We start from the raw sequence: 22,816 nt of genomic DNA, 5'->3' as shown, positions 1-22,816 counted from the left end.
TTCAATGTTTGTGCAACAAGTGAAGCCAACTGATTCGCACTACAACTATGCAGCAGCAATTCAAGTGGAGCTCACCACTAATAGGAATCTGCCGTTCTACTAATCATAAAAGTGAGTAATGTATGTGAATTTCGGTCCTAGTGTAATGACTTGTCGGTAGGCCATTTGATGGAAGATCGGTCAATCGTATCACACAGCATATCCCTTTGGCATTTGCAACAAGCAAGGTACTGACCATACCGAAACAACCCATGATTGCAAACGTCAAAATGTAGTGTCCAACATTAGATGTGATTCAGCAATTGGACAACACTTTCTGGATAATCTTGAGTATGCAAAGAATTACATTGACAACCAGTTTAGGTTTTGAGAGTCAGGGTCATAGAGTGACGTATTTTGTGTTTTGGAGTCTACATACATTAATTCACAGGGGCTTAATTTTTGCAGACAGAATATGCACACAACAGCCCCTCTTTCAACTCAACAAAATACATGACTTCCATTCCCTAATTCATTTTTCCAATCAGTGTCAACCTTCCTGGTTTAAACTTTAACAAAGCCTGATAGTGAGCTAAATAAAAGCAAAATAGTGGAAATCTGAAACAAATATAGAAAATGTTAGAGAAATGCAGCAAGTCTGGCAAGGAGAGAAACAGAGTTATCGTTTTGAGTCCGGTGTGACTCTATCTCAGAACGTGGTAGTCAGTTGTCAATCAGTATTAATGGTTAAATTCTCCATGGCAATGCCTCACCAGTCAGAGTCAATTAACCAACAACCAGCACTTCCTTTCCATGTGCTATAAATGTTTATTTTCCCAAAGCTTCAGCAATATGTGTATTTTCTGAGCCAGTACCAGTGAATATTTCAACACACTTTACAGACAGTGAAGTAAATTTGAATTGTAGTCAGCATTGTAATGCAGGAAACAGAGCAGGTAATAATCAGCACAGCAAACCCCTACCAACAATAATGTGATAATGATCAAATAATCTATTTCTATGATGTTGTTCAGGGACAACTATTGACCAGGACTCTGGGGATAACTGTTCTGCTCTTCAGAATAGTGCCATGTGATCTTTTATATTCATCCATGGAGGCTTGTACACCCCAGTTCATGTCTCATCTGAAAGACTGCATCTCCAGCATTGGAACAGTTCCTTAATACTATATAGGAGTGTCTGACTTGATTGAACTGTTCACTACGTTTAGCATGGTCTTGCTTTCCCCTTGATATTGGTAATATATTTTAAAGTATCATCCATTTATTTTTGGGCAGCAGAAGGTAAATTTATTTCAGACATACTGAATTATTATTATACAAGAATGAATTACTGCAGAGGCAATCCACTTCCCAAAACTTGCAGGTTTTCTACCAATTGTCCATCCTTCATTGAAAGCCCATAAAGATGGAGAATTGGATACAATGGGTAAAAATCAAGAATGGATATAGTTGAGTTATCCTGTATTTTCATATCCAGTCTTTGCTGAGGTCAATATAGGGAGAATTTCTGTATGGCATCTAGCGTAGACTCTGCTCAACCTCAATGTGCTTAGATATAATTGCTCAGCATAAGAAAGAAAATATATGTCCTATATCCTGACACTGTCATTCCAATATTGTGTGCTCAGAACATGTACAACAAGTTACACAATAGCAACAAAGTGCCTTCTTGACCTTGATGGGTGCTTAATATGTGTAAAAAAAAAATGTGAATGGTGATTGCATTGTGTTATTTGAGAGAGGTACTAAATAAACTGTTTAAATCCATTCTAAAATTAACTTAGTCACTTAAGATTCAGTTGATACTGCTGTTTGAGTGGCAGTGACTGCACTAATCCTAAGATGTTGAACTGTTTTGGTTCTCATGGGGTTTCATAGAAATTCAGCGAAAGTACTCTAATGTTCCTTACGAAGGGAAAAGACATTTTGGAGGCATGCCAACCAAATATTGTCGACATTTAATGAGTTCTTTAAGGACTTTTATTCTATACACAAATTATCTAGCTTTTTTAAAAGGCAGGAATTCAATGTATTGTCATGGTGACTATTGCCAAAGTCGGTGAGGAACAGATGTCTGGTTACTTTGAAAAATCTGCAACTAATCAAGGAGCTGCAAGGGTGAATAGCCAAGAAAAGTAGCAAGCAAATAGAAGAGAACCCTTTTGTTAGTTTTCAAATTAATTTTGTTTTGTTTCTTAAATATTCTGCATATAATAATCCATAAATAGTAAGCACATTTAAATTGTGTCAAAGGTTGAATGCAGTATTTTCGTCAGATTTCATCTATGCTGTGTGATGGCTACGAAGATGTCATTTGGTTAATATTAAAGTAAGCAAACTATATACTTTGTAAGCCTTAGCAATTTTACACTGTGTCATAAAGTAATGTATTAATTTTATTATTTTGAAAGCAAACTTAAATATGACAATAATTGCTCAAATGTTTCCATTGAGTTTGCAGTCTTTCAAGGATGAACATTTCTATTTTGTTAATAACCAACTAGTTCCAAAAGCAGTACAGTAGATCTCTTTTGTGAAAAATAGTGAAACTTTCTGACTGTCTCAGTTAAACACTAAACTGCAGAGTGAGCTGTCATTAAGTGGAGTGAAGTTGGCGAGGGTTTTTATGAATCCGGTGTTACTCAGTTCCCAGAGTCCCTGCTGTGTAGTTGTTCCACTCTCCAAGAAGCCTGTTAAAGAGTCCCTGAGAGCATGTGTAAAGCCCTCAATGTTAATAGTTAATTGGATAGGATGGCAAGATGAGAGGACAGCTGAACATGTGGGCCTCTCAGTCTCAAGCACCAGTGGACTTTTAGTTTAATAATAGCAGCTGTTCACATTGTTGAATAACTTTGTTTTCTTCAGTTTCACAAATGATGAAAGGAAGAACGATTCCTCAGAACTGTGCCTTTTTATAGGAAAGCAGAGGGTACCCCTGCTGCTGCTACTCTGCCACTGCTTCAAAACGAAGTCACATGCTGTCACTCCTCCAATCATAGAAGTCTGTGTGGGACCCCTTTTAATGTATATTAACAGATTGTTTTATTTCCTTGCAATGGTTATTGCAAAGAAAACAAGTAGGAATACTTTCACCAGATAGCTTTCTTTATGACTGTTTACAAAGTTAAGCAGTAACACCAGATTACACAGTTCACTGGATGCTACTGTTTTTGCTTGATACATAAGGTATTTATTCTGTACAGTGTTGAGTAAGGTATTTATTCCATAATTATCTCACTCTGGAACCTGATGGGCATACGCTGATCTCATAATATTGGGTTTGAGTCAAATATCTTGTCTATTGTCTCTGATCATTAAGAAAGGTGTTCAGTTAACCTAGGTAGTCCATTATACTTGGCCTGTTGCCCTGTTATGATGGAATCTTAAGTCAATTTTCTGTACAGCATGTGGCAATCATTATCTAGAAAGGAGTAGATTTGTCTGTAGCTATTTTGAACTTCTGTCTGCTGTGGTATTCAGTCATTTAGAACAAAATATAAATGCTACTATATAGTGTTTGCTAAGTATTATAAATAAAATGTTTTTCTGCTACTTTACTGTGATCTAATTCTGCCTTATGTCAGTTATTAAAAGATGTATGATAATGTATGATATAGTTCAAATGTGCAAAGATTGGTGGCACTTTAAATTTGAATAATGTAAACTAACTCATTGTGAAGCACCATCTTTGATTTTTTTGATATGTACAAAAATAAAACAGCATTTAAACAAATCATGTTGGAAACCAGACCTGGTGTTTCTGGGTCTACAGCTAAATGATGTAAGCCCAAATCAGTCAACTTCTCATCATAGTGTGGGAATAGAGTCATCTGTTCAGGCATATGGAATCTTTGGCTTCTATGTTACTCAATCTGCAGATTTCCTAATATCCAAGCCATTGGTATAACTGTTACGTACACAAAGGATGAAGGAGAAACCTCTGGATTTGCCCTGTTTAAAGATGCAAAAGCAGGGTATATAAATAAATATTACAAAATGTAATTTTTTGTGGAGGGGTTTGAGTTGTGTTGTCCATAACCATTTCAGTACCTTAGGAGTTAATGCATTCTTTCCACCGGTGGAACATCCAGGAGATTAGGTGCCCCTTAAGTTCCACCTGATCTGATTCAGGATACAGGTCAAAACATTTTAATACACATTTTTTTCCTCTTTCTCGTAATTATCTGAATGTCACTTTCTGGATGAGATCATACATTATCTTGCATATTTGTTTAAATGTAAATCACTAGAGATGTTGAATGTAGCCTAGATGAAAAGTTGGTTTATTTTGTCTTTGTTGTGCATTTTTTTTTCAACTTGCATAGATTAGTATTTTCACTATAAAAACAGCATGTGGCTTGTTTCACTGGCTCAAATGTGCATTGCAAAATAGAACTACTCAAATGTGCCTTGGATCCTTTTACCCACATCTGAAAGAGAAGAAGGAACATAAAAGCTCTTATCCACAAATGCACCACTTTATATTAATATTTAATTAGCAGGCAAATTGTACAGCATGGCTGAAAGCTTCAGAAGAGTTGTTAGTGCCACAATTGACCTAAAAGTTTAATAATAACTCACTCCATAGAGCAAATGCCAGTTCAGCATAGGGAAACACTGCAAGCCAATTCCTTTGAGATGAGAAAGCAAACCAAATGGCAGGCGAGAGTTCCTGGGATGGAACCTTCTGGAAAGCAAGGAGCTGGAGTAACTTTGAAGCCAGGCTTTATATGAAAACAGTGGGGAAAAAGCTGATCCCTCCTGCTCTGGGAGATGCTGGTTTAAGGCCAAAATCTCATGAAACAGAAGTGCAGTTAGATCCTGTAACAGAAGGCACTGGTAGCCCTAATAACCTGGCAAGCAAAGGAGGGGCAAAAAAAGGCTGCTTCTGGGGAAAAAAATGAAGAAATGCTTCATAGTAACTGTAATTAAGAACACTGACTTGTATTTTTCCTGTGTCCAATATGCTCTTTGTATCCATCAAAATACAGAAAACTTGCATTACTGTCACGTCTGTGTATTATTAGTTTTCACATTCGGCTGACTTAGATGTCTTAATTATCATGCTCATCACTGAATTGGTATAAATCATTGTGGATAATAACATATTACTTAAAGAATTCTTGTGCAGAGATGAAATGATTTATTTAGAAAGTAGTGAATGAGTAACATGGTGGTATTAATGCCCTTTTTAACTTAATTAATAGCAACTTCATCATTTCACATATTGTTGGTAATTAGTCCCTGGAAAAAGAATGTTGACTTAAGTATGAGCTTCATTGAAGGACTGGAGTGGATGTTTTCACTACGGCAAAAGGCTGTTTGTATTTGGAAACCCAGAAAGAGATTTAAACAATTTGTGAGGGTGATCGCTGGGAGATAATTAGTTAATTATTTAAAAAGCTATCAAACATAATTCTTCAAAATGGATAAAAATGCTGGAACACTGAAATAATAACAAGCAACAGTCTGGCCAGCAGAGGGAGCAGTCTTCTGTCTACCATTATATTCCCATCATTCTTCCCACCTGCCCCCTCTCCCAGCCAGTCTTCCATCTGGACCTAGGCCTGCCTGTCTGCTTCTGATGACAGGCTATAATTTTTCTCCCATCAACGTGCGGACACTTGGTACAGGATTAGCGTAAGCTCATTTGGAAGTTTCAGTATCTGTAGCCAGCACCTTCATTACAGGAGTCAGCTGTTCTTATTGCGTCTAAAATTTGAAACAGCGTTTGTGTCTTTATTTGCCTATATTAATGAAAAATTTTCATTTCTCCCTTTACTTCTCTGCTTTATGTTAAAACCTTGAATTTATAGGATTTAAATTATTGATTTTCACGACATTTAGATTGCATGTATGCTATTTATGGTGGCACCTTGACAGTAACTCACTGTGCATTTTATAGAATATTAAGAAATGGATGGTATTAATTGAAGTCGTGATTATGGCCTGCTTTAATTTTAACTCATTTCACATAGTTTGATAACATCATACAGAGATGAAGTTGTACACAACCCAAACATAGTCACAATGAACCGAATCAGTTACTCCTGATTGTTATATTGAGAATAATGGATATTCTGAAGGGAGTCAAGACTAATTCATTCGGCAGATTTTGATGTGAACCAAAAATGAATGTGACATTTAACAGGCAGCTTGTAACGTCATTAAATAATATACTAAACATGCTTCCATTGATTCAAGAGAAATTGACAACATTATGAAATTACTGCTAAATGCATAGAATGTTGATGGTGAATATGTTGTCTCCATGATTATGAAAGTGTACATCTGCAAAATGCCTCCAAAACAGAGGGGTATCATCTGATTCATAGATCTTCACAATGAGATGTTTTTTCCTTTACTGCATTATTATGTAATTACCTGTGGATTTACTAAGAAAATGCAACTAAGTACAATGTTTTTGCTATTAGGATGTTTTCAGTACTTACGCAGCACCCTGAATATTCATTGGTTGTTTACTGTACTTTCACCAATGATATCACACATTAAAAATCTAATTTTGTTTAAACACCTGGACTAATTTTGTCTAATGTTTGAAACACTGAATTCGTTCTACAACATCATTCAACATTTTTGTGGTTATTTCCTGTCCTTTTAGAGCCATCCAGGAAACCACTTAAAATTTGATAAAGACACGTCGCATCCAGAATGTGCTAAGACTTGTATGTATGTTACATGAATAATACAACAGCATTATTATGAAACTGAATAAAAAGGGCCAAAATGGGTTTGACCAATAAACATTTATCCACAAGTGAAATAATCTAAAATCCTGAAATAAGTTACTAACCATATGAACAGACACAATATATTCAGTTATGTGGGTTATTATTGAATAAGACAATTCCATTATCCTCTTTAGTTTGAATAACATTTGTGGAAAAAAGTCACAAATCCAGAGATTACGATATGAAAGTGTTGTTCCTTTTGTAGATTTACCTAATGCATGCCCTGTCTTAATACCTCTAACATCTTTCTCCTGTACAGGCTTATTCTCTCTCGGGAACATTGAGCTTGCCTTCTGCTCTATTCTTGGAACTCTCACCCTTCAGCTGGGCTTTGCCTCCTAATATTTTTTGCGCATGAGGCATCTCAGTGCCGATTGCCATCACTGCTGCCTCTAGCCCAGCCTCAGCAATACCATGTCCAATACTGCTTCATCCCCTGTACTGTAGGCCAACAACAGCTCACAAGTCCTTCATTGAAAATCAATTAATTCTCAAACAAATATGAAAGATGGAAAAGAGTGAAGAAGCAAGATTAATGGAGATAGCATAAGAATTGAGAAACATTCAGCAGTAATAAAAAAAAATGCAAAAAATCAAAAATACAAGCAATCTCTCTACGTAGAAAGACAGCACAAAATAAAACAAGAGAGCTAAGAAACAGATACGAATAACAAATATGATTAAAGGAATTTATGATGTCTTTGCATAGAAGGTTTTTTTTGGTGCACAATATCACGGGATCCACTAGTACAATTTCATTCTTTACATATAGTGCAACTATTTCACTTGATCCATCTCAAACTGTAATAATTTATTTCAGTGAAACAATGATGTTTCACTGCCTCTTATTAAAGCATAGTAAGAGACTAAAAGGGCATTGCCATTGCAGCTTCAACATCTTAAAGCATTTTCAGTTTATAAGTAATGTACAGCAGAAGATTTAACATGTGCAAAAATGTTATGCAATTCATAAAAATTCTGTGGAACCAAGCAGTGCAAAGATAACTAATATCAAAGAGAAAATATTTAGCATCATTGCAGCATGTAAATTTAAAATGATTACTCTTAAACTGTTTAATTGGTCTGCAAAAAAAATTGGAATAATTTAAAAAGATGAGAATAAATTCACATCACAATTAAATTATGGCAAAATATTTTTCCTGACATTTATTTTTAATATTAATTTGGTTACTTTCTTTCAGAGCAATGATACTGTTTGAAGATTTAATTTATATATTGTGCTAAAATCCCATATTTATTCTGCTGCTTTACTCGGACTGTTTTTAAAAGCTATTTAAGCTAATTTCCTTTTCTTTTTCAGAACAAAGCAATTATGGACCGTGTGGTAAAATTGTCTGATACAGTGATTGGTCTTGAATCATTTAATGTTTCTGAAAGAGAAAGCAATCCACTCTATAAGGACTATCACGGTAAGCCTAATCATGACCAAAGTACCCCAAGTGACTTATAGATATTTAGCAGTTTGCCCTCTAATTAGTTTGTCTGCCATAAGGTTGTAATTGATTTCATTTCAGAATCTGCATTTCAACTGTCTCCCAATGTAGCAATCTATTGGTCAGGCTGTTTATCTTTTACTGTGCATTAGGACTGTGAAAGTAACATGGCAACTACTCACATGTTGTCAAGCCAAATTACCAAGACAGTGCTCAATCAGATGTGCATCTTTGTAGGCAGGCTTTTGGGAATACTCATGCAGAGGAAGCCAGGGAGCCACTCGGCCAGTGAGCTTACCAATTCCCTTAACCATGACGAAACTGCACCAATTCAGCCAATGTTCCTGTCACAAAAGATCAGCTTAGATTTGAGCTCACACTGCTCGAAGCTAAAAGCAGACCTCACATGCATATACCAGTTCCTAACCATCATAAATGAGCTTCATTTGCAAATATTCATTTGTTTTACACATCCAGCCTGAGTTTTCTGCTCATTTGAAGGGCTATTTTCCTTAACAGCATGTATCAACTTGTTAATGACTGAAACCTCAAAATACATCTTTTTAAATCAAAATTGTGGTCGAATTCTCCAACCTACAAGCCATGTTTTCATGGATGCTTACTGGTGCATTTAATAAAATAAAGATCATTCAGCAATGCTTTTGGGCAGCAAGCAAGGTGATAGCCACATTTGCTTACTGTAAATACAAGGGAAAATATCACAAATGGGCCTCCGTTTTGACAAGCATCAGAATCCTCTTTGTTTATATCTCCATGTCTGTACCTAAATGTAATTAGTTTTACTTGGACAAGGATTTTTGTTTATCTTATTCTGCTTGATTACTTGAACATAATCACACTGTTTGCTTCATTGCTTCTGGTGGCGATCCCTGGTTTAAAAAGGGACAGTGAGGAATGTAAATGTGGAGTGTTCTGCTGTCAGCTTGTTTAATTTATGCAGCTGCATGTTTTTTTTCTAATTTAATTTTTCTTAAGGTTTGCTCCATGTTCGTCAGATTCCTCGACTTAATAGTTTAATCTGTGAAGTGCCTGATACAAAGGACCTTGCTTTCAAACTGAAACGAAAATTGTTCACTATTGAGGTAGGAAACATTCGGGTTTGATCTTCAACTTCATTCCATTTAATAGTGCAATAAGTTGTTTATCAAGTTACTATTTCTCACATTTGAACGTACAAGAGGGTATTTCTATTTAAGCTATCATCATCTCATTTTTGCCTGTGAAAGCGTATGGGGGGAGGACAGAGAACCTAGTTGTTACATTTTAAATTTGTGGTCTGTTTGCAACTATTCAAAACATACCTTAAGGCAAACATGTTTTAACAAATTAATTGCTTAGATCAGTTTCAGTTGTTTATTCCATCTGCATTGTTGTGATTCTAAATTAATCAAATATATTAATAACAAAATATAATTTAACTTATTAAATCATTGTGATTTAAATTATTTAAAGTCCCAACCATACATTATTCTGGATTAATGTAACAGTAATCTCGTATTGTTCTAAATTGTAGTGAACTGTTGGTGATAGCTGGCTTGCATTAGCTAACACATTACTTTGTTTTCCAAAAATAATTTAACATGTATCTGGGAGCTAATTGAAAATCAGTTATAAAACACTGCACACATTTTCTGCAGCTAATGTCATAGCAATAATAAATGCCACTGCTCCAATCATTTTCTTCATATTTATTAAGCAAATGTTGCTGGCCTGGGAGTTTAAAAAGATGGTTACAAAGGTTAATTCCAACATTCAACCAGATTTAAACTTTTCCATTGACCTGAAATATTGGTAGTGTTTATAATCCTGATGTGTTGGGACTGAATTGAATCAATTCTCTTTTTTTTTCCCAGCAATACTAAATAGCAAATGAATACAACTGTTAACCAATTAAGGCTGAAGTATTAATTAACTAAGCATGAAAAGGTGAATGCATATTTGAGGAGTGGCTTTTTGTGATGTGATAATTATTTCTTTTCCCGTCCTTGTGTAGTGTCTTCACTGGAGATAAAATAAGTGGGCAGACCTGACAAACCATATTATTTAATCTCCTGTCAAGTGGAAAGCATTTAAACAGGCCACTTGTCTTGGCTATTTCAGCTTCTACAAGAGAATTGAGCACAAATAAATTAGCATATTTTGCCTTATTCACTAGCTGCTGGTCAATTTGGGTTGGCATCGCTTTGGTGTTTGGTACTTCACCCTAGTGTGACCACTGTGGCCCTTCATTGACCCTCTGGCCTCTTAACTGGCTACTTGATAAGGCAACTGTTGTCATCAACCTCCTTTTCAGTTTTTCAGTCTTGCTTTCCTACCTACCCACCCACCATCCCCCTACTCCCGTCCTGCCATATCCCTCAGAAGAAAACCTATGAATCAGACTCAATCCACTGACAATTACAATGCCCTCCTCCTAATTAATGGTTATCAGTTGCTTTCATTATTTAATCACATTAAGAGCAGTTAATAGTTAATCAGGCAGCCAATTGTTCGATTGGGTCATCTGGGGAGCAGTGTTGTAGATTGTAGATGTCTTGATTGGGATGCTTCCCTGTAATACCCACTTAATGCTGCATGTAGAAGTCATAAAATCAAGCAGCGTTGTCAGAAGTAGCCTTCTGACTACTTGTTAAAGAGCCACTGTAGCAGAATTTTTTATCAAATTGAACTAAACAAACATCTATTTCGTACTCATTGAAGAAATATGAGGCCATTTCCACTTTTATAGAATATAGAACAGTACAGCACACAACAGGCCCTTCAGCCCACAATGTTGTGCCGACCATTGATCCTCATGTAAGATAAACCTAATGTACAAACCCTCAAATTTCTGTGACCATATGCATGTCCAGCAGTCTCTTAAATATCCCCAATGACCACGCTTCCACAACTGCTGCTGGCAAAGCATTCCATGCTCTCTCAACTCTCTGCGTAAAGAACCCGCCTCTGACATCCCCTCTATACTTTCCGCCAAACAGCTTAAAACTATGACCCCTCGTGTTAACAATTTCTGCCCTGGGAAAAAGTCTCTCGCTATCAACTCTATCTATGCCTCTCATTATCTTGTGCACCTCAATTAGGTCCCCTCTCTTCCTTTTTTCCAATGAATAAAGTCCGAGCTCAGTCAACCTCTCGTCGTAAGATAAGCCCACCATTCCAGGCAGCATCCTGGTAAACCTCCTCTGAACCCTCTCCAAAGCACCCACATCTGCCCTTTAATAGGGCAACCAGAACTGGACACAGTATTCCAAGTGCGGTCGAACCAAAGTTTTATAGAGCTGCAACAAGATCTCACAACTCTTAAACTCAATCCCCCTGTTAATGAAAGCCAAAACACCATATGCTTTCTTAACAACCCTGTCCACTTGGGTGGCCATTTTAAGGGATCTATGTACCTGCACACCAAGATCCCGCTGTTCCTCCACATTGCCAAGAATCCTGTCTTTAATCCTGTACTGAAAATGTGTTGCTGAAAAAGCACAGCAGGTCAGGCAGCATCCAAGGAGTGGGAGAATTGACGTTTTGGCCATGAGCCCTTCTTTAATCCTGTACTCAACTTTCAAGTTCGACCTTCCAAAATGCATCACTTCGCATTTATCCAGGTTGAACTCCATCTGCCACCTCTCAGCCCATCTCTGCATCCTGTCAATGTCACACTGCAGCCTACAGCAGTCCTCTATACAGTCAACGACACCTCCAACCTTTGTGTCGTCTGCAAACTTGCTAACCCATCCTTCAATCTCCTCATCCAAGTCATTAATAAAAATTACAAAGAGTAGAGGCCAAAGAACAGAGCCCTGTGGAACACCACTCACCATTGACTTCCAGGCAGCATACTTTCCTTCCACTACCACTCGCTGTCTTCTGTCGACCAGCCAATTCTGTATCCAGACAACTAAATGTCCCTGTATCCCATTCCTCCTGACCTTCTGAACAAGCCTACCATGAGGAACCTTATCAAATGCCTTGTTGAAGTCCATATACACCACATCCACTGCTCAACCCTCATCAATTGTCGAGTAACATCCTCGAAGAACTCAATAAGATTTGTGAGGCATGACCTGCCCCTCTCAAAGCTGTGCTGACTGCATTTAATCAAGCCATGCTCTTCCAGATGGTCATAAATCCTATCCCTCAGAATCCTTTCTAACACCTTGCAGACGACAGACGTGAGACTGACTGGTCTATAATTGCCGGGGATTTGCCTATTTCCTTTCTTGAAGAGAGGAATTACATTTGCCTCCCTCCAGTCCTCCGGTACGACTCCGGATGCAAAGATCTTCGCAAGCAGTGCAGCAATCACATGTCTAGCTCCTCTAAGCAGCTGAGGACAAATCTGGTCTGACCTTGGCGACTTGTCAATCTTAATGTTTGTCAAAATTTTCAGCACATCAGATTCCTCAGTCTCTATCCATTCCAGCATGCTTACCTGCTCCTCAATGGTTTCATTCACTACAAGGTCCTTTTCTTTAGTAAAGACAGAAGCGAAAAACTCATTTAGGGCTTCCCCTACCACCTCAGACTCTATACACAAGTTCCCTATGCTATCCCTGATCGGCCCTACTCTTTCTTTGATCACTCTCTTATTCTTCACACACGTGTAATGTGCCTTTGGATACTCCCTAATCCTTCCTGCCAAGCCTTTATTGTTCCCCCTCCTGGCTCTCCTCGCCTGCCTGTAATCCTCTAGAGCTGAGCAAGACCTTGCTTCCTCCACTTTACGTAAGCTGCCTTCTTTCTTTTGACGAGAAACTCCTCCGCTCTCCTCATCCAAGGTTCCTTTATCTTACCCCTTCTTGCCTGTCTCAGAGGAACATATTTATGCATCACTCACAACAACTGTTCCTTAAACAGTCTCCACATGTCTATAGTGCCCTTTCCATAGAGCAATTGCTCCCAGTTCATACTTCCCAACTCACGTCTGATAGCATCATAGTTTCCTTTTCCCCAATTAAATATCCTCCTATTGTTCCTGCTTCTCTCCTTCTCTATAGCTATGTAGAATGTGAGGCAGTCGTGGTCACTATCACCAAAATGCTCTCCCATTGCAAGATCTGACACCTGCTCTTGCTCATTGCCGAGCACCAACTCCAAAATGGCCTCTCCCCTCGTCGGCCTGTCAACATACTGAGTTAGGAAACCCTCCTGAACACACCTTACAAAAATAGCTCCTTCCAAATCATCTGCTCGAAGGAGGTTCCAATCAATATTGGGAAAGTTAAAGTCACCCATTACAACAACACTACTACATTCACACTTTTCCAAAATCTGCTGACCTATGTTTTCTTCAATCTCCCTGCTGCTATTGGGGGGGCCTGTAGTAAACCCCTAATGAGGTGACTGCTCCCTTACTGTTCCTAATTATCACCCATACTGACTCAGTAGGCAGACCTCCTCGACAATGGTAACTTCTGTAGTTGTGATACCCTCTCTGATTAGCAGTGCTACACCTCCTCCTTTTTTACCCCCCTCCCTATTCTTTTTAAAAGTTCTAAACCCTGGAACATCCAGCAACCATTCCTGCCCCTGAGAAACCCACATCTCTGTTATGACCACAACATCATAGCACCAGATACTGATCCATGCTCTAAGCTCCCTCTAAGTCCCCTATTTTATCTTTGATACTGGGCATAAATGAACTGTTTCAAGCTGTCACTTGCATTTCTGTGGTTTGTCTTTGATTATCTTTGCAGATAAGTGCTCAAATCAGATTTGCGCTTTGAATTGTTTGTCACATTTGCTGCATACTTTTAAGAGTGTGATTTTTCTGTTAAAGTTCAAGAGCTGCTGCTGTTAGTTTATTTGGATTTGTAATTGTTGAAATTGCAAGATCCTGATTGTCAGCTTGATGCCCATCAAAGTTTATTCCTAGGTAGGCTGTTTACTCAAGACCAGCAATATTATGCATTGTTCAGTACATTTTTGGTGTGACCAGGACCAAATTTGGCAGAATAAATTTCACCGCCCACTGCTGACATAAAGTATGCAGCCAAATTGTGGATAGTTTTCATCGAATGATAGTCTGGAGTTTTGCGCAATGCAAGTGCATTGACCCTCCCCTGGTCTGCATCATCCCAAATCTCTGATGGGGAGATTTTACTCTGTGTAAAAACTATAGTTAACAGCCCTACCTCTGGACAAATCCAGACAAGATCCAGGGACAAATTCAATCTGCTCCCAGAGAGGTGTCATTGCTATTATAGTACAGTTCTATTCCAATGCTCACTGGAAGAAAAATTCAACCGAATTCTTGAAAGAATATTGTACTCTTTCATTTGTATTTATCAAATATATAAAATGAAACCAAATAGCAGAATATTTACAAAACTGACAAAAATGCAATTTCGTGGTAAACTCAACATTCTTGGTGGTTAGCACTGCGGCCTCACAGCGCCAGAGACCCGGGTTCAATTCCTGCCTCAGGCGACTGTGTGGGTTTCCTCTGGGTGCTCTGGTTTCCTCCCACAATCCAAAAATGTGCAGGTTAGGTGAATTGGCCATGCTAAATTGCCGTAGTGTTAGGGGAAGAGGTAAATGTAGGGGAATGGGTTTGGGTGGGTTGCACTTCAGTGGGTCAGTGTGGACTTGTTGGGCCGAAGGGCCTGTTTCCACACTGTAAGTAATCTAATCTAATCTAATCTAAAAGTACTGAAAGGAAATTTTGGATTTGTGAAAAAGTGTAAATGTCAACAACAGAATCCATATTCACATTGATAATACCTTAAATTTGTAATTGTAAATGCTTTTCCTTAATCTGACTGCTTGTGTTACATGACATCAGAAGCAAATCTTAGTGGTCTTGTTCAACTGGACAAAACATAAACCTGAAAGTGACGAAATGTACATCAAGGTCCTTGAAAAGAAAATTGTTTTGTCAAAAAAATAATTAAAGCACAAAACATTGAAAATGGACAGCAGGTGTGTCACTATCCAAAATAAGGAAGGAAATGTCAATGTTTTAATGTTCCTTAGTCCTGCATAACATAGTCCAAAAATGTCAGATGATTTACAAGGCATGCATTTCAGTAGTGTCCCTCACAATCTTAAGGCATCCCAAAGTGCTTTAGAACTAATTAATACTTCTGAACAGTAGTCACTATAATAGTGTTGTGTCGCCATAGTCTTACCAAACCATAGTGGTTGCTGTCTTATTGGAGAGAAGGATTGGTGGTGATTTAACCTGAGGGCCACCAGACCTCAGGTGAGGGAAGAGAAGTTGAGAAGGAGTGTCTTTCATAGTAATCTCAAACCGTTGATGGGAATTGAACCCACACTGTTGGCATCACACTGCTCTGCCAACCAATAATCCAGCCAACTAAGCTAAATCAATTCCCTATAATAGTGCAGAAACAGCCAGTTTGCACACAGCAAGCTGCCGCAAAAGCAGCTTGCAAATGATCAGATAATGCGATTGAATGTGGTCAATGCCTAAACAACATTTACAGCTGAATAACAATATTTGCAGCTGAGTCTTCAGCTATAACTTTATTAATATGTGGAACTGGTTGTGAAACTATATTTCATTTAAACACTGAAAGCTCATATTTTGGTGAAATGTAAACCAGATTTCAAGTAAAGGCACAGAACTTTCAGGGAAAGATGACCATTTGGCTTTGAAGACCTCTTCATTACATCATCTTGCACATTCCATCACAAACTCTGAAGACCCGTCAGTCAATAAATGGGTCTTCTGGTAACAAGCTTGTGTTGTATAATTTTATAAGATAATTTTACAAGTTGGTTTAATTCACAAGTTTCTGTTTCAGATGGATGGTTTGATAAACATAAACGTGTATTAGAGATATATGCTAGTAGTATATTTGCCAGATGGGAGTAAAGTTGTTGGAAGTTTATTAAAATTAGGGTAAAAATATTGAAGTAAACGTACTTAAATGAATAGAGCATTAAAAGCCTAGGAAAAAATACAAAAAAGTCGGTCTGTCTAATCCTATTTCTTTCCACTTTGGAATCTTAATTAGAAGGAGATAAAAACCATCATTTGACTAAATTATTGTCTTGAATCTGTAGCAAAAGGTATAATCCGCAATTGGGCCAATTAGTGCACCCTGTAGTTAGCCATGCTGAGGCAAGCAATGTGATTAGAGCTGACACCAGCCTAGTTCCCACTGTTGCTTTGCCAGGTATGATGGTCAGACTTCAAAGGGCTTGAGGCATCAGCAGGGCAAGGTTTGGAGGCCAACTTTTGGTCCGTTTGTTAATCTCTCTGCTAAACTGCAATGCCCCTTGCACAAAACGAGCTTACGCGACACAATCATGCGGCATTAAAGTTTCAGTTGAGTTATGCCAATTGCCTTTGATTTTCTGATGATTGACCAAAAGATGCCTATACAGCCAGACACATGCTCAAACGTTCCTGATTAGGTAAGCTGAAGAGCTCTCTCAAACATTTTTGGATTTTTTTTTGTTGGATTGGTCTCGATGGTATGCTGTAGCTTAACATTTGAGATGAAGTCATCAGTGTCTGATATATTCAGATTGTTTATAATAATCTGGAATGTAATGGAACATTTTTGGAACTCATCCTGTCCTGATTGCCTAATCATCTGTCTCTATTGTATTTTATTTCCTGTTTAGTTGATGCTTTCGTAGTAACGTCACAACATTTCCATTTTAAGAACAGCCTAGTACTGTTGTGAGTAAGAGGAACTGCTATTCACTGACTTTCCCTTAGGCTGCTACTGCCTTGCTTAACTTGTGCCTCTCTCTTACACAGTTCAGCTGGCTTTAGATTGGTCAGAACATGGAAATTCATGACGCAGCTTGACAAAGTAGTCATCATCACATTCCTTCCGAATTTAATTGTTAAATGTATTTATCATGACGACGCTAAGTCTTAAAGGAGGTCACGCATGTTTGCTCAAAAGGAATGAGATAGATGCAATGTGTAGCTTTGTTCTAATGCATACAATTTGTTTGGTATAGCGTTCATAACAATTTGTCACCATATTTGGTGGTGATTGCCTGAGATGGTGTTATCAGTTGAGTGCCAAAAGAACTTCAAATGATCATGAAAGAATGCTGGTAGGCATTACACACAGGCTGAAGATTTTGGCAATGTATGTAAATGTTAAATAAAACAAGGTTTAGATTTAAGTTGGATCTATAAGTTTCAGCCTCCTTCCAAGTAAATATACGTAAATTGCTGTTTAGAGGTATGATAAGCACAAGTGCGTGTTATAGTACAATTGACCTATTAATCTCAGACAAACGGCCTATCATGCAATTCATGTTGGGGGTGGGGCTAGTAGAATTGCACCAATTTATAGTAAATCATCTCCTCTCTCACTTCTATAAATTAATCACTGAATAGTCTTCTTTTACCAAATTTTTTCCTTATGTATTTCATCATGTGCTAGCATTGTCTGTATTCTTTCCAGACTAAGCAAAAACTGATGAATGACAGAAATAAACAGGGGGCTAGCAAAAGTCAGAAAGTCTTGAATTGGGGAAAAGAATGCTTGTAAACAAAATGTGATAAACTGAACCAAAAAGAGGGAGAATATAAATAGAAAGAAGATTCATTTTGAGAAAAGAAACATTATTTTATAACATTTATCACCAGAAATAAATGCAAATTTATTGTGGGCGGCACGGTGGCACAGTGGTTAGCACTGCTGCCTCACAGCGCCAGAGACCCGGGTTCAATTCCCGACTCAGGCGACTGACTGTGTGGAGTTTGCACGTTCTCCCCGTGTCTGCGTGGGTTTCCTCCGGGTGCTCCGGTTTCCTCCCACATCACAAAGATGTGCAGGGTCAGGTGAATTAGCCATATTAAATTGCCCGTAGTGTTAGGTAAGGGGTAAATGTAGGGGTATGGGTGGGTTTCGCTTCGGCGGGTCGGTGTGGACTTGTTGGGCCGAAGGGCCTGTTTCCACACTGTAATCTAATCTAATCTAATCTAAAAAAAACGTACTCTCGCTCTCTCAACATAAATCAAAGTAAAATGTCCGTAATTATTCATACTTCAGGGAATGTCTGAGTCACTAAAGGTTAAAACCGGAAAAGAAAATCTGTTCTCTTGTACATTTTCTTTGCTTTTTCCATTTTTGCCTTCCTCTATTTCATGATCTCTGGATACACTCTTTCCCGTTGCATAGTTTTACCTTGTCACTAGCTTTTGACAAATGTATAATCCAAATGCCAGTCACATAAAAATTCTTGCTTTCACTATGTCATCGCAACAGGAAATGCTACTCAATTAACCACTGCAAGATTGTATTACACATTTTTAACACTTTATCAGAATATCCTAAACCACCTGATCAGTAGGAAAATGTGAGCTTTGAACATCCCAGTGCATTTTGCAACCAGTTAAGTATTTTTGTGTTCTTGGAATTCAGAATCTAAACTGTACTACTTAAGTGGACAAAAGCATTCAATTTTAGTTTTTTAGTTGTAATTTTAGCTGTAAATGTTGTGAATTCTTGTTTGCTGTAGGTGTTTTTCCCACCAATTATTTCCATTTTTTTGCTCTTACCACCTGAAGATACCAGTGTCCTCTGGGGCACAGCTCCACAGACAGGCACCTTGGTGTTTGAAAGCAGGACCTGCAACATGTTATTAGGGCAAAGAGAGATTTATTCTGCATATAACTTGGCATACCTGACCTGGGAGTGCTTGATGCTTGGTGCCTGCAAATGAAAAGTGTTCCTCCTTCAACTGCAACAATATTCGTATTATTGAAGACAAGATTTAATACAAAAGGCTTTCTTTAAATTGTGAATTTTTGATTCTTGTCAGTCAGCTGTAGAGGTGACTGTTACAAACAAACTGAAGAGAAGGGGAATTTGCAAAGTGTCCCATCCACCACATGAGATATTTGTATCATCAGTAGTCACAGGTGACATGCCAGAAGACTGAAGGTTGGCTGAAGTGGTGACACTGTTTAAGAAAGATGGTAAGGACAAGCCAGGGAACTATAGACCAGTGAGCCTGACATCGGTGGTGGGCAAGTTGTTGGAGGGAATCCTGAGGACAGGTTGTACATGTATTTGGAAAGTCAAGGCCTGGTTAGGGATAGTCAACATGGGAAATCATGTCTCTCAAATCTGGGTTTTTTGAAGAAGTAACAAAGAGGATTGATGAGTGCAGAGCAGTAAATGTGATCTATATGGACTCCAGTAAGGCATTTGACAAGATTCCTCATGGGAGACTGCTTAGCAAGGTTAGATCTCGTGGAACACAGGGAGAACTAGCCATTTGGATACAGAACTGGCTCAAAGGTGGTGGTGGAGGGTTGTTTTTCAGACTGGAGGCCTCTGACCAGTGGATTGTCGCAAGGATCAGTGCTGCATCCACTACTTTTCATTATTTATATAAATGATTTGGATGTGAGCGTAAGTGATATAGTTAGTAAGTTTGCACTACACCAAAATTAGAGGTGTAGTGGACAGTGAAGAAGGTTACCTCAGATTACACCGGGGTCTGGATCAGATGGGCCAGTGGGCTGAGAAGTGGCAGATGGAGTTTAATTTAGGTAAAGGCAAGGTGCTGCATTTTGGGAAAGCAAATCTTAGCATAATTTATGCATTTAATCGTAAGGACCTCAGGAGTGTTGCTGAACAGAGACACCTTGGAGTGCAGGTTCATAGCTCCTTGAAAGTAGAGTCACAGGTAGATAGGATAATGAAGAAGGCGTTTGGTATGCTTTCCTTTATTGGTCAGAGTATTGAATACAGGAGTTGGGAGGTCATGTTATGGCTGTACAGGACATTCGTTAGGCCACTTTTAGAATATTGCATGCAATTCTGGTCTTCCTATTGGAATGATGTTGTGAAACTTGAAAGGGTTCAGAAAAGATTTACAAGGATCTTGCCAGGGTTGGAGGATTTGAGCTAAAGGGAGAGGTCGAATAGGCTGGGGATGTTTTCCCTGGAGCGCTGGAGCTTTATAATATGAGGGGCATTGATATGATAAATAGGGGGAGTCCAGAGCTAGAGGGCATAAGTATAGGGTGAGAGGGGAAAGATATAAAAGAGGTCTGAGAGGCAACTTTTTCATGCAGAGGGTGGTGCGTGTATGGAATGGGCTGCCAGAGGAAGTGATGGAGGCGAGTACAATTGCAACATTTAAAAGACATTTGAATGTGTATATGAATATGTAGGGTTTGAAGGGATATGGGCTGGGTGCTGACAGGTGGAACTAGATTGCAGTGGGATAGCTGGTCGGTATGGACGAGTTGGACCGAAGGGTCTGTTTCCATGCTGTACATCTCTGAGTCTTAAGTAAATGTTGTGACTCTAAGGATAGTTTACAGGCAGACATTCTGCAGTATGTGATTAACTTTCTGACCTCCCAAAACTCTCCACTATCTACACAGTCTGAGTAGACATCTATGCAACTGAGCAGAAGCTCAACACTACCCAAGATAAATAGCTTAATTAGCTGTAAACATTTATTCTTTCCACCAACAGAGCACTGTGTAATGGCATGTGTACTCTTGCAACCCACCTGTGGCCATTATACAGTGCAACCACTGAATGCCAAATGAAGATGGCTAGATTGTCTCTTGTTATAGCTGGTTTGTATGGCATTGTGTGACGAGTTTGTTAGCTGTCAGTTTGTGGACCAATGCTGAATATTATTCAGGATTTGATGCATGTATGCATGCTGCACGGGCTCCTTTGTCATCTGAGGAATTGCAAACTTAGCTGAACATTACAATTATCAGTAAGCAGTCCCAATTCCTTATATGTCGCTGACAAAGCAGTTGACAATAAAACTGTAAATGGATTTGGAGGTAAGTAATCTTGACTGTCCAAATTAAGGATTTACCAACATATTATTGTGTATTAGGTCTGTTTGATAGCACAACTCTTTCCATTACTTTTCTGATGATTGAACATATGTTGGTAGGATGGGAATTGATCAGATTAGACTTTTCCTGGGTTTTTTTTTGTGAAGTACCACTTTTCAGGTTCTTAGACAAATGCCAGAACTGCAGCTGTAGTGGAGGCACCACTAAATCTGCACTACAATTCTTCACCATAACATCATGTTGAGATAATTTGTTATCCAAGCACAGTGCCTACTGAAACATCCGCAGGACAATCAAATGCAAGCTCAAAAGGATGCAAAGTGCTTAGCTGAATCAGAAAACAGATGAGCTTCAATCATAACGCAACCACAAAGTCTGAAAACAATTTTCCAGTGCTGTGAAATCTGTCTACCAGCCCTAGTCTACTGGTTCATCACCAATTCTCAGTGCCCATAGATCAGTACTACTGACACAAAAAAACCCTAGAAAATAGCAGACCATCTTGACCATGTTCTAAATCTTCCTTCATTCATCAGTGAAGAGGCAATTTGCAGGTTGCCATCAGCTGCTGTCTTGACACCCTCCAAGAATGCAAGAAAGCATATTCCTATTTGGCAACAAAGTTCCCTCACCTGATGCTATGCCAGCTGGCTGTCAATATCTGGTCAGAAATTCACTGAATTCTTTTAGTCTGTGTAGAAACAAGGAATCATCGTGCAAAAACAACAAAGGTATATCCATTGTCAACCTATATAAGCGGAAAGGAACTCAACAGTCTAGCAATAATCATAAAGGAATCAGTTTCCTTTCCATCGCTGGCAAAATATTTCTATAATGCTAAGTGAAGCATCTTGGCCAGATCTGATGCCAGAGAGTCAATGCAGTCTCAGAAAAGTTCTAGGAATTACTAATGTGGTATTACAGTTTGACAATTCCAGGGGAAATGTCAATAATAGAAAATGATCTCTATGCCAAGCTTGTTGACCTAACTAGGGTCTTTAGTAGTAATAGAGAAATTCAACTGCCCTGAGAAATTCTTCATTATAGTTTAACAGTTCCATTGCATCATGCTGATATGTGTCTCAGCAGATTGATTCTTGACCAATCCCAAGCCGTTGATAAAATTAAAACAGGGCTGTGTAATAGTGCAAACCCTCTCCAGTGTTTTTGTTTTCTCTATCACACTGTCTGATGCCTTCCATGTCAGTGATCCTGTCATCAAAATCAGCATATGTGTGGGAAGCTGTTGATTCTGAGATTACTCCAGGCAAAGAGCAAGATCTTCAAAGACATACTTAATAATCTTCTGTTTGCCAATGATTGCAGCATGGATATTTTTTTCACCAATGCATGTGACAACTTTGGTCTTATGATCACCACAAAGAAATCTGAAGTAATGTACAGTCAAGTAAGAAAATGGTGCAGTCTCCTTTGAAAACAAGTGCAAATCATAGGCAGAGAGAAAAAACAAGGATTATAAATTCAGATCAGAAGGCAAACTCATCCAAAACTCAGTCATCTGTGTTATCCTGCCATATTTGCAATAGAGCCTTCTGGGCACAGATCATCCTTTAACTGTCAAGTACAAATCCATAGGAATCTTTTTATGCATCCCAAATAGTCATGGTTATCTTTGTTTTTAAGGATGAATGAGATATGTGTGCAAAAGCAAAATTATGGTACTAGTGTAAATCTGAAATAATAACACAAAATTCTGGAAATACTTACTAGGTCAGGCTGCATATGTATGTAGATAAAGCGAACACTTTTCAGTTCAATGACCTTTCATCAAAACCAATTATCCCTTGG

General features: G+C 38.4%; 1 protein-coding gene across 1 annotated transcript in view; it reads left to right on the top strand.

The window, feature by feature from the left end:
- The window catches only part of elp4 (elongator acetyltransferase complex subunit 4), a 277,183-nt gene that overhangs the window by 164,110 nt on the left and 90,257 nt on the right, over positions 1–22,816 (top strand). The window contains exons 8-9 of the mRNA XM_043705557.2: positions 8,076–8,184; positions 9,205–9,311. Coding sequence (XP_043561492.1) covers positions 8,076–8,184; positions 9,205–9,311 — 216 coding nt within the window. The remainder of the gene's footprint in view (positions 1–8,075; positions 8,185–9,204; positions 9,312–22,816) is intronic.

This window comes from Chiloscyllium plagiosum, unplaced genomic scaffold (genome assembly GCF_037043375.1).
Source record: "Chiloscyllium plagiosum isolate Xiang-an unplaced genomic scaffold, Cpla_swu_hap1 HiC_scaffold_18, whole genome shotgun sequence".
Lineage (NCBI taxonomy): Eukaryota > Metazoa > Chordata > Chondrichthyes > Orectolobiformes > Hemiscylliidae > Chiloscyllium > Chiloscyllium plagiosum.
Note: the sequence above shows the minus strand (reverse complement) of the source record. Positions and strands in the feature narration are given on the sequence as shown.